Genomic DNA, 13,235 nt, shown 5'->3' on the forward strand with positions numbered 1-13,235 from the left:
GACTAAATAAAATGTGTTTAAAAAAAAGTGGTCGTTGCTTATAAACAATAACTAATAAATTTAAGGAAATGCATGTGGCTGCAGCAAGCCATACGTTTGAAAGAAGTACAGGACTGTACACAATTTATTTACCTGGAACGCACCCACAGTCCAGCTAGCACGTTACTTCCTCATTTGAAATACCCATGATTCAATGGGTCGTGTGGATTGGAATATAAATAGCCCCTCTCCAGCGTAAATTCTGAAGTGGATGCAGAAGAGGTGTATACGGCTACGCTGTATGCGAATTTAAGCCTTATTCTATAGCTGCAGCCGCATCGGAGTTCACTCTAATTCAGATTTTCTATTACGGATGGTGCACTTCTCCGTGGAGCTTCTGTTAAATAGTCATTGCTTTGGTTGTCAGAAAGGACATAAAGTTTTCGATTTCCTCGACGGTATCATGCTGAATACCGAGGAAAGGTAGGCATTGAATTACAGAATCTTGTAAATACATGTATACTATTTTTTTTGAGATTTAGACATTTGCTGATCTAACAATTGATTTTAAATCTTAATACTTTAATTTTGCCCTAAAAAGAACATTTTCATAATAACACAGTAGCCTGATAAACATATTTTATCTGTATTACCATTATTATTTATTGCTTTCATTCTCTGCATCTCGACTATATTTGTATTCAGAACATGTAATTAATGTATAGTAAGAATATGCATGTAAAATAGATCTAGACCTTCAATAAGTATCACATACTTGGCACATACCATAAAAAATCTGCTGAATGCACAGAATGTGTACCTCTGTATTTGTATGCATAACCCTAGACCACATACTATGTTTTACTGCTTATTGGCTTGAGCACTAAGCGTATACATTTACTGAAATCAAATTCAACAAAACATAGGCCTTTATCTATTTAATATAAAAATGGAAACCTAAAATATAAATAGACTTGTTGTTTTTATTGTAGTCTGTCCCGTTGCCCTGAACATTTGTTCTCATGGCACTTTGTGCCTACTTCGACTATACATTAATTAAATGGGAAATTCAGCTTTCGACAGGGTTGCCTAGCTATAGTGCAGTCGAAACGTATTCTCCTTGACTCACACACCATTACTTGACACATCTATAATGATATCCTTTTAGAGTATTCTTTCAGTTGTCCATCCTCATTAGACAAGCAGATCTGTGTATTTCTCAGGGATGCATTTTTAGCACACCGTCTTATCCAAAACGACTCATGGGAGCAATTAAGTGTCTTGCTCACGGGCACGATGACAGATTGGCGTGTGCAGTTAAGCACAGGGTCTGTTCATTAGCTGATGTGCAGCACATCGATTGTGAGTCTATCACACTGTCAGCAAAAGGCATCAGCTGACCTACAAACCATCACAAAGGCAAACGCGATTACATAACAGACCAAGCCCCAAGGGCTGGACTAGCTTAAGTTAGCTTATGGCTGAAACACCACTGAAAATCTAAGAGGAATGGTTTTTAATAGTGTGTTTACGTAAATTTTTTGCAGGTGCTCTTTCAGAATTACTGTAGTGAGTGCATGCATTTTTGTACTGGGCTCCTCATGGGGAATTGAATCCAGACGTACTACTTCCAACAGAGCTACAACTTACTTGGGACATCTTACTCTCAAGTACTCTAATACGATTAAGAAGAGCGACTGGGGAACACTTTGAATAGATCAGATGAGGCTGTACAGTACACTGATCCCCTCAAGGGATCGACTAGTGCTGCACTGTTGGTTCCTAAGATGGCATCCTGAATGCAACTTGATGAAGTGGATTATGGAAGCGGTTATATAAAAGGTGATGTAAGTAGCCGGTTCAGGCTAGTTAATGACACTGTTGTGGCCCACGGTCATGATGCGCTCCCAACCAACTGTTTGTTATGATAAAACCAAACTGTCTAACTCCCTGGGTTAAGCCCTTGGGTAAAACCCTTCATACAATACACAGCATTCTCGAAAATCTAAGTTTAAGCATAAATGAGGTGGGATGTTTATGCCTGTAAACAGAAAGCCCATGCATCTAGTGGCTCAGGATGGGAGTTTTTAGGGTTGTTGTATGAACTATAGTAAAGCAGGTCATTGGCAGCTACTTAAACAATGACTGACATGGAATCTCACATTGACCAATACAAATTGTGAACATTCCATGAATTTCCGGGTAGGTCACGGCGCTAACAGTCAATAAGTCATTGACGAATCCTAGCCTAATGTACAAACTTTGGAAGTAATTACGTGTTCAATTCTTTCAACATGGTATCGATAAACCACCAATACTGTAAACTAAGATGACTAACACCCCTTTATGCCAGACTTTTAGCAGGAGGTTGTTGATTTTGGTGTCTGTTTTCTGTTGTCCTAACAAAGTTAGGTGTGTTTGTAGGTGGGGGCAACGTGACTTTGTGCATTTTGGCAGTGACATAGAGGCCGAAGGGTCACATGGCCTCTTCCTGTTTCTGTCCCAGCACATTTAACAAAGCTGCAGTGCTGTGACCAAGAGCCAAGTCACATGGGCTTCATATGAGGGTCTGAGCACACGCAGCTCAGGTTCCAGAACTCCTATTTCATTGTGCCAACACTTAAAACCTTAACCATCCAGTTAATGGTAATCGTCTGTTTCCTGTAAAGGAATGATTTGTTTATCCATTTGGTACATGTACATTATATATGGTTATATATACAGTTATACAATTGTTCTAAATGAGAAATATCAGGTTTCATCCGTAAACTGATTAGATGATAAGGCACCCAAATAAGAGGTGGTTTGGCCTGAGCTAGTCTGTAATGCCCTTCCTGGAGGACAGACAAGGCAACAGTATCCTGTTTTGCAGCATGGCATTCCTTGGATGTGGTCAAAGGATAAAGTGTGCCCTCACACTTTGACTTGACTTCCTGGTTGGATGAGAATTTATGTGGGGGGAGGAGCATAACGGCTCTGCACTAATGCGTGGGAGGAAGGTTTTCCACAATCTTTAACTCTCCTGCATTTATTGGAAGTTTGTGTGATGAGACAGGGACTTAGATACACCTGAATATGATGAAACTTGGGAAGGGATGAGAAATGGGTTACAAAAAATACTAATGAAAAATATACAGGAAGAAACAGGTTTCAAAACTGCAGAAGTCATGATATTTGAACCGACACCTTTAGCAGGCCATATTACAGTATTTGTTGAAGACATACAGGGCTTTCTCATTGCACTGTACTCTATTAGAGTTGCACAAATGTTAATGCAGCGTCTCTTAAAGCTGTCTGAGTTCTGGTGATTTATGCCTCTCTCGCAATCTCTCCCCTATCACAAGTCTCGGGAGAATACATGGTGCATGACGCAGTTAGCATGCTGTCGTTTCGGCGCCTGGCCCACCACACAGACATGAGCAATGCTTCACCACTATGGCAATGAGGCAGGCTAGGTCACAGCTGCTGCTTCAGGACTTATACAAAATATTTACAGTAGTGTGAAAGGATGTTTGGCTGTGTGTGTGTGCTTGCCAATGCTCTCTGGTAGACTGGGGTTAATATACACGTCTGCCCGCGTTCTTACATATTTCGCCTGGTTATTCAGCCTAGCACTCTTTGAAAACCTGACGACATTGCCCTTTGAGGATGACCTGTGACCCCTGGGCATGCTGGCAGGGTCCATGGATATTTGCTAGAGAGAGGAGAAATGTAGTAGAGGATTTGATGTGAATGTCAGAGGGGGAGAGCAGTGGGGGACTGGATCTGAATGTCAGAGGGAGAGAGCAATGGGTGACTGGATCTGAATGTCAGTGGGAGAGAGTAGTGGGGGACTGGATCTGAATGTCAGAGGGAGAGAGTAGTGGGGGACTGGAGCTGAATGTCAGTCGGAGAGAGTAGTGGGGGACTGGAGCTGAATGTCAGTCGGCGAGAGTAGTGGGGGACTGGAGCTGAATGTCAGTCGGAGAGAGTAGTGGGGGACTGGAGCTGAATGTCAGTCGGAGAGAGTAGTGGGGGACTGGAGCTGAATGTCAGTCGGAGAGAGTAGTGGGGGACTGGAGCTGAATGTCAGTGGGAGAGAGTAGTGGGGGACTGGAGCTGAATGTCAGTGGGAGAGAGTAGTGGGGGACTGGAGCTGAATGTCAGAGGGAGGGAGTAGTGGGGGACTGGAGCTGAATGTCAGAGGGAGGGAGTAGTGGGGGACTGGAGCTGAATGTCAGAGGGAGGGAGTAGTGGGGGACTGGATCTGAATGTCAGAGGGAGGGAGTAGTGGGGGACTGGATCTGAATGTCAGAGGGAGGGAGTAGTGGGGGACTGGATCTGAATGTCAGAGGGAGGGAGTAGTGGGGGACTGGATCTGAATGTCAGAGGGAGGGAGTAGTGGGGGACTGGAGCTGAATGTCAGTGGGAGCGAGTAGTTTGGGACTGGATCTGAATGTCAGAGGGAGGGAGTAGTGGGGGACTGGAGCTGAATGTCAGTGGGAGAGAGTAGTGGGGGACTGGAGCTGAATGTCAGAGGGAGGGAGTAGTGGGGGACTGGAGCTGAATGTCAGAGGGAGGGAGTAGTGGGGGACTGGAGCTGAATGTCAGAGGGAGGGAGTAGTGGGGGACTGGAGCTGAATGTCAGAGGGAGGGAGTAGTGGGGGACTGGATCTGAATGTCAGAGGGAGGGAGTAGTGGGGGACTGGATCTGAATGTCAGAGGGAGGGAGTAGTGGGGGACTGGATCTGAATGTCAGAGGGAGGGAGTAGTGGGGGACTGGATCTGAATGTCAGTGGGAGAGAGTGTTGACTTTCACAACAAGTTGGCGTCTCCAGCGAGGCACTTTGCTATAAAAGGGAATGGAAAAAGGTACCGGATCTTTCTGCCAGTCCACTAAAACAACCTTGGCCTTATTGCCTGTCCTGCTTAACATAAGCCATTTTCCTCCCTGTGTTCCTTGTTCCAGTGAAAGAAAAAAAGTGCGGCACCCTTACTGTACCAAATCCTCTTTCCCTGTGTCGTGCTAATTTGGCCTAATAATGTTATGGAAACAACATTAGCTCAACACTGGTGCTGTTACGGGTGAAATTCCATTTGTGAGTGGGTTGGCTGTGTCAGGTAAAAAAGGCCAGGACCGTGCTGGTGAAATAATGACTCCATCTTAGTTAGCATAATGAGTGTTTTCCACTGCTCCTTTCATGCTTCAAGGGTAGTTTCGTCGCTATGCCGATTGAGTCGTCAGGGGCTACCTGCCTGGTTGCCAGGGCAGCCCAAACCACAGCTCTTCCCCCAAGAGCTGCCTGTGGAATAATTTGGCTGCTGTTGCTGAATAACGAACCCAGATAACTTGTTTTCCGAAGGCACGCGTAGTCTTCCCTGCAGCCGATTAACTTGGCAGCCATGAAGAGGAATGTGAGTCCGTTTTTGGCAGGACCAAGAAGGCTGAGTGACCAAAACATTTTCGGGAGCTGTGACCTTCCTGGAACTTTTGGAATCTTCTCGTGACACGCAGGAGTGATCATGTGTCTAGTCATAACAACAAATGAACCTATCCAAGTAACACACCAAGTCCCTGGGATACGCCCAAAGAATGTGTTACGCAGCTAAATTTGCCCTGCACATTTTGGATGGAAAACATTTATGGATGAAAAATCTGACCGGCCACTTGGTAATACCGCTCAACCTTTCCCCGGGTAACTCCTGCAAACTGGTTTGATTTGATTTTATACCACTGAAAGTTGCTAACAAGATGAGGAAGTCACTATTTTTATTTTTTATATACTGAAAACACATGGCTAACCAGTCAGACAGTCAGTCAGTCAGACACACACAGAGAGAGGCGGTTTCCAGAGTGAATGTGACCGCCCTCAAAGTTTCTGTAAGCCCCATCGGGAGTGTGAGTTATTCCTTGCGACTGGGCTGTAACTCCAAAACACCAGAGACGTGTTCCTAGGCCTCAGCGGGGCTATTTACAGTGGTGTTTACAGATCATGCGCTTGTTTGTGATGCATGCGTTTCCACCACAAGTCTGATCCTCTTTATCTCTCTCTACGGTGCATTTCTTCCTCTGCCATTGGTATGAGGCTGGTCTTACAGCGTTTCAAGGCCAATCGTGGTGTGGCAAGATTTCAAGTGCTTGATTATTATAACTGCTTTGAAGATACAACTTCTCCATATAACATAGAACAGTGCTTCTCAAACCTTTCCTCGGTGACCCCACCTGAATGTTTTGCACTTTGGTTGTAGCTTTCAAATACCTCATCCTGCTTTGCTTTAAAGTCAAATACATGGCTGAGGACAGGTGTTTTAGAACCTCTGGCATAGACAACTGACTTCACGAAGAGCTGCAGTAAATGTGTGTATTTAATCCATACCAGCTCTAAAACACCATTTAAAATAATTGCAACTCAAACATTTGCAGGACTGGATATGTTGAGAGTTGGCCAACTCTGAAACTGTAATCATCTACATTGTTTATGGTTTAGGTCAGGGACAGTGATATTGATTCTAGTAGAAAGGCCTGAGATTTACTGACTTGGAATTGCCAGGGACCTCACAATTGGATTACATTGCAATTCTTGCAGTAGATATAGTATTGCTACTCCCTATTGTGATTGTGTTGCGAGTCAATGTTCTAAATATATTGCACGGAATATCTGCTTCAGAAGGCCATGAGAAAATGAATTAGAACAGTCGTGGAAATAAGCAGGCTTAAAACAAATTGGCTTAGATCAAGCAGGAGTAAAAGCTTTGAATAGTTTTTTTATGCAGATACAGCCACCCAGCAAAGGAAAATATAAAAAGCAATACTGTCAAAATTCTACAATATATTGTGAAAGAAATATTAATCTATTAAAAAATCCAATCTTCCCTATTGATTAATATTTTAAATGCCTGTCTTGAAGCTCAAGGTACTGACTGTGAATGTACTGAACTCATTAGCTACTAGAGTGTGATATATTTACAGGAAGTTGAGCAGATCCGCAGACAATGACAAGTATAAGCATTCCGATTGTTTTTGTAGAGCTGGCTCATTTGGCTGCTGAATGACTCTGTTTAAATAGCTGTAAAATCCCAGAACAATGAAAAACGTAAAGGCAAAAAAGAAGGCTAGAATTGTTGGAGTGAAATGGATGTTCAAAGAGGTTACGGATTGTGCATATGCAATCTGTGGGGAATACATTTTGGAACTTACTTGAGAATAGTAATTGGGCTAGAAAAGCATGGAAATCATGGAGCCAAAGAAGCGGGTCATTACCAATGTGATTCCGTACCCAACGATCATCAAACATGAGCATTTCAAAAAGGGCTGTTTGTTTGCGAAATACCCTTTAATAAAGCAATGCCTCAGCATGCTATGGCACCATGCACTGTTATTCAAGCCCTGATTAGATGTAACAAAAAAAAATAGGCCAATCTGTTCTTGGTAAGAACTGCTATATGTTGATGAACATGAACTGCTCAGAGACAGGGGGCAGAGTTAACTTTTCAGTTCAGACTGCTGGAAGTCAATTAGTTCTTTATGACTTTGTCTGCCACATTATAGGTTGAGGTTGCTGCGATTCGATTTAGTTTTGATGGCACACCATGACTTTTGAACACCTAATTGTCGCATTCTACATTTGGCTCTAGAAGGTGTTGTTACAGAGGCGCTGCTATTTCGTGCTATTTGTGGAACAGCACTTGATTAGCACTAAGGTCAGGCGCGCAAAGGGCCAGTGACGCAACAAGCTGCCTGGTTTAATGGCAACCAATGAAATACATCAATCTACTGAGATCCGGGCACTTTCATTAATTGAGTGCTTGGTTCCCCTGGTTTTCATTAGCCGTCCACTTCCATTTGGTGTAATAAAATGATAAATGTCCGTGCAGAGTAGCAACCAAGAGGCATGTGGGTTGTCCCACTGTCTTTATTACACCACTTAGTGCTATTGTAACGGTATCTCAGAAAGGTTAGGTACCCCCCGACATTTAACTGCAGATCTGTTCATAATGTTGGAACACTGAATTCACCCCATAATAATCCTCATCAAACAAAAACTGTACAGACATTTAACTCAACAAATGTACTTGTAGCTTCTTCTACAAATTTAACAGCTGTCCAACGACACCTGCCTGGTGAATGACTATAGGCAAATCCTAAATGCATCCTAAAACATAAAAATGGAAGCATTCATCTTGAACGTACCTAGATTGCTTGTCATACCCTCTAAACCAATTAGTCAAGTTCTCCTGCTTTGGGTTTCTTGTATCCTGTGACATGGTAATGAATGTCCTTCCCCCCCTTCTTTCCGCAGCTCTTCGTTAGTGGCCTCCTGGCTCCACTGTTCCAGGCACCAGGCTCCAGGGCCTCTGTGGTGTTCCTGATGCCCCTCACCCACACTTGAAGATCCCGGGTGGGCGAGGGACTGGAAGGGATCAAACTCCGGGCGTGCTACTACACAAGGTGAGACCCGATGACCCGCTCTACATTTCCTGCGAATCGCATGGCGCCACCGATCACTACATGTTCACTGATCCCATTCTGCGCTTGCCCCGCATCGTCTTACGTGATACTGAATGATGCAGGATGTCATTCAGTGATTTATGGAAACGCCAGAGAGTTGCTGCAAAGATGCAAGGCCATAATGGAGAATTGGATGTCACAAGGAATTGGGATGGAGGAAATGTATTTCAGAAGAAATCATTGAAGTATTCATGCTGAGAGAACCTGGTGTATATGACACCCACGTCCTCTGACCCTGATCGGCCCACGTCAGCGTTTAGAAACTGGACTGAGAAATAAATAACCAGCGTATTTTGTCCAAAACGGCAGTGCAAGTCATTACTGTTCTATAGTTCATTGCCATACTAGAAACATCTAAAATAGGTCGGAACTACCAGCTAAATAATATATCTTAAAACTTCTCAGTCAATTTAGCTCGTAAAATATAGCACTTTATTTATTCTCTAGCTTTGATGTACTGTGCATACAAATATTTGAATATGATCTTAATTCAGACATTTTTTTTAAACTAAGTGTGCTTACCCACCAGAGAAATGGGGCTCTAGCAAGTGTGGCACGTTCCCAGTAGTGTATTCGCACCTGACTCCCACTCACACACATACCTGCCTGTTCCCCAGACATGTGATGTCTCGGGGGGGGGGGGGGGGGGTTAAGCAGGTCAGACCGATCAGTCACACCTGTGATATCAACATCCTCGCCCGACTGTCAGATGAAAGAAAGAGGCCTTTCATTGACAGCAGATGGCTGGCAGCCGCCTACACGGTCTACTGTTACGTACTGTTTTATTAGGCACCCGCTACAGGGGGGAGAGAGAGCTCAGTCGGCCAAGCATGGCGCTCACAACACCAGGGTTGTGGGTTCAATTCCAGCGGGCGGGGCCTGTATGTTTATAAAAGTCTAAACATGTATGCAGTCCTCGCTGGAAGTCACTTTGGATTAGAGCTTCTGCTAAATGACTTCAATGTTTGATTTATTAGGAAGAGGAGCGACATGAAACACATTCTGTATCAAAGCAGATAGAGCTCATATTCTGCGCCCAATTTAATTGACCGATGCTGAAATAAGTCTTACCTCAAATATTTTGTGGAAACTCAACTGAGTTGTTAAAATAAGTGGAATGCATTCTTTAAAGGTCTGGAGAACTTCCTGGACATCACATACAGTAGTCTAACCGCCAGTCTTTTGAAAACACCAAGCATACTGTTGTTGTCTGAAATGAGCTCTATGTGGAAAAAAATTAACTGCTGTTGGCGCCCAGTGAGGCAGCAACAGAACTGTGTTTTGGAAGCTGCTTCTGTGTTTTATGTGTTTGTTGATTTCTGGAATGTGACAAAAAAGCTAATTTCTTTCACCTGGAATGAACTACTGAATATTAAGTACTCATTACCATCTGGTTTCTGTCATGAAATGCGATCATTGTATATGCTTAACACCCCTTTATATGTATGTATGTATGTCAATATAACAGTATGTCAATTTCACAGATGTGTATTCTGTCTTTCCTGAGTTTGTGTAGATGGAATTAGTGAATTAGTGATTCTGAGTAGATTTGTTTGCTGCAAGCACACAACTTTTAGGGAATTTACCTTATTGTCCTTCTCTTATAGGACGAGAGGTTGACAGTAACACAGGCCCCTCCTGTCAATGGGACGCACCCCATCCTGATCTTCCACTACCAGCTGAGCGAGCGCCGCACAGCCTGCTGGGAAACAGCCCTCGCTTCAGACAGCCTGTTTCTGGAAATCCCCGCCGGGGCACTGGCAGAGGGAAGCAAAGAGGGGTGAGCTGAGACTGACCCCTGAGACTGACCCATACAGACAGACAAACACGGGGGTGTCACATGCAACCCTGAGACGCATACCCCTCGTTAAGACGGACCAGCACGCCTGCAGGCAACCCGTGACAGAAAGGCCAATGAACTGTTAGGTTACTCATCTCACATGCAAGTTAAACTCTGACCACATGAAGTATAGCCTAAGGACATCTGGCTTTCTAGTTGAAGCCCATGTAGCTCATCATGGAAGTTACCTGTTATAATGCCCTGCTAAAAACAACTTCACTGCATTATAGTTTTTATGATTAGTTCCTTAGTTTATGTTGGTGAACCTATTATATGGTTCTCCGGTCCACTTTTCTTTTTAATAGAAATGTACCATGATAGGAGAGCCTTTATAGGTCTTGGATCTTAAGAAGATCATTCTTTGGTTTCTGGAGTTTACCTGCGATAGCTGGAAACCCAAATCTGGTTTATTTTAGGTTTAAAATATCACACTGGATTTACCTTAATGAAAAATGCATGAACCCCCACAAAAGATGCAGATGTAATCAAATCCACATAGTGCTTGTCAATTCCTTGTAATGCAGGATTAGCAGCAGCAATTCAGTGAAACCGGCTCAAATTAAGATGGAGCCTGTGTATGTTGCATCGTCATTTAATATGCCATGAGTGTCAGCTCGGTATCACCTTGGCACATCAGTAGTGTCCTTCCACAACATTGATTCAATGGCTCCTCCAAAGCCACAGAGCTCATTCAGATGGCACTGCAGTGTTATGTAAGTCAACACTCTTATGTAAAAACCCACGGTGCGTCATATGTTTCCCTCTGTCTCCCCCTTGTTCTATTTCTTAATCAATAACTTCGCTGTCATGTTCTTTCTTTTATAGTTCTCTCTTTTTTTCTTTTGTTCCATCCAGACTTACCAGCTTGCTGGAGTTTGCGGAGGAAAAGCTGAAAGTAAACTATGTGTTCCTGTGGTTCGATAAAGCCAGAGAGGATCGATGTAAGTGTGCCACATTTTCCTCAGTGTTTTCTGTTTGTTCTGCCTAAAGCGTTCAGATTATGCCCTTGTGTTCGATCAAAGCATGGCAGGTCAAATGGGAGTGTTAAGACCATGAATGTTTTATGGGAAATGGTCAGTTTTCCAATTTAATTACTTGCTAGTTTGGGCTCTTGCATTTACAGTTATCCATAGTTTATGAGGCTAGATTAAAAAAGGGGACAATGCATCTTTAATGGACTCAGAATTTGTGATTAGAAATAACATGCTAATTTGAATCCATATAATATACCATGGGCTGCCCCAGTTAGCAGTTAACACTGAAACATTTGAAATCAAGGACTGCAGTTCCTTTAAAACCATGGGAAGTATTCATGAAAAGAACAACATTACATTTGATATCCACTACTGTAGCTTTTAAGCATCTCTATTGGAAGTGCCAGATTAGATGCTTCTTTAATCTTGTGCCCAAGGCAGAACAGCCACACCTCTTGCCTATCCTGACCTGAATCTGCTGCATTCATCAACACTCCTCTGTCTGATCTTTCTTTTTTCACACTTAATTCTTTCTTGCTCTCTCTGAACAGTATCCATTATCAAGGCTTTCCACTACATTGGCTTTGAGGTGGTGAAGCCGGGCAACCCTCTGGTGCCAGCCCGGTCGGACCTGGTCTTCATGGCTTACTCTCTGGAAAACAGCAGCTCTGATGAGGAGTGACGGGAACGTTGTGAAATCGCCCATCTTCCCTTCCCCACAGAACCCTTTTCGCCAGATGCCTTTCTTTCCCCAATGTCAAACCGTGTCCTCTCCCTAACCCCAAAGTTCCAAACCACCAACCATCAATGACTAGGTTGTCCCAATTTTGTAGACTCTAAATTAGACGAGAATGCTGCTCGCTGATGCCAGGATCTCCGTGGTGATGCAGCCGCCCCTGATGAGCGCAACGGTGTAGCGGGAAGGGGTTGAACTTGGACCGAGTTATCACCCGATTGGTCCCAAATCTTGTTTTCTCATCACCCTTTCAGTTTGGCCGCCTGCATTTCTTTGCTTCCCTCGACAAGCCAACTTGAAAACTTTGGGGTGGTTGGTGCTCGAAAAAACTGCATATCTCCCCTCTGACAGCTTGCACCGAATATCAAGGATCCTGACTTGGGTCTTTCATGTACATGTTGTTTCTGTACAAAGCAGGGCTTGTTTAGTAGATATGGCAACGCAAAGGGAATTATCCTGAGATATTTGCTTGGGTCTGGTTGAATGAATCACTTGTTTTGCTGGTTGTTTTGTCTATCATATGACAAGTACATAACTAATCTTTGTGTTACGACCGCATTCACTGCATCTGTATTTGTGTGTAATGAAACGTTTAGGCGTGTCAAGGCATCATTCCTAGGAGTGCTTCACCAGCTCGGCTCTTTGGGCTGACGCATGTCCACGCCTGATTCTGATTCAGAAACATCACTACGGTGTGATAGTGTTAGACTCACCCGGAGAGAAAAGTATGAGTGCAGCAGTGTGTTCATTCAGCTAAACAAATCCTTTATTGCATAACGCTGTGTCGAACCAGGTTTCTAATGGACACATTGTTTTGTCAGTTTGTCAAAATGAATGACTCAAAACGGATGGGGCCTACCTGAATGTGTCCAATTCAACCTGTTTGAGAAAAAAATTTGTTTGGCAGGAATTCATATTTTGGAATGTTGGGTCATGGCAATCTAGCTGTCAGCTCTTCGCTACAGTGATGTGTATCGTCCTTACTTGAGATCGCAATTACCTGGCATAGCTAACACCTGCATTATGGAGCTAGGCAAGGTACATTGAGATAGATGGAGTTGGAAAAACCTTAAACAAATTAATTCCATTCCCACTTGGGTCATTAGTCACATTAGAGACCATAAACAAACAAGTTGCTGGATTACAGGACAACATGGTTCAATGAGTTGACACTTGGGTGCTTATAATTAAATAAGGAAAAAAAGGCAATACAATTTG

General features: G+C 43.5%; 1 protein-coding gene across 1 annotated transcript; it reads left to right on the forward strand.

Annotated features, from left to right (window-relative positions):
* The first annotated feature begins 229 nt into the window (after positions 1–229).
* Positions 230–12,931, forward strand: oaz2a (ornithine decarboxylase antizyme 2a). Its single transcript, XM_010884319.4, is given in 6 exon segments — positions 230–462; positions 8,259–8,325; positions 8,327–8,407; positions 10,075–10,247; positions 11,163–11,248; positions 11,833–12,931. Coding segments are annotated over 6 exon segments (648 nt in total). The 5' UTR covers positions 230–352; the 3' UTR covers positions 11,964–12,931.
* Positions 12,932–13,235: the final 304 nt, after the last annotated feature.

Source organism: Esox lucius, chromosome 19 (assembly GCF_011004845.1).
Source record: "Esox lucius isolate fEsoLuc1 chromosome 19, fEsoLuc1.pri, whole genome shotgun sequence".
Classification (NCBI taxonomy): Eukaryota; Metazoa; Chordata; class Actinopteri; order Esociformes; family Esocidae; genus Esox; species Esox lucius.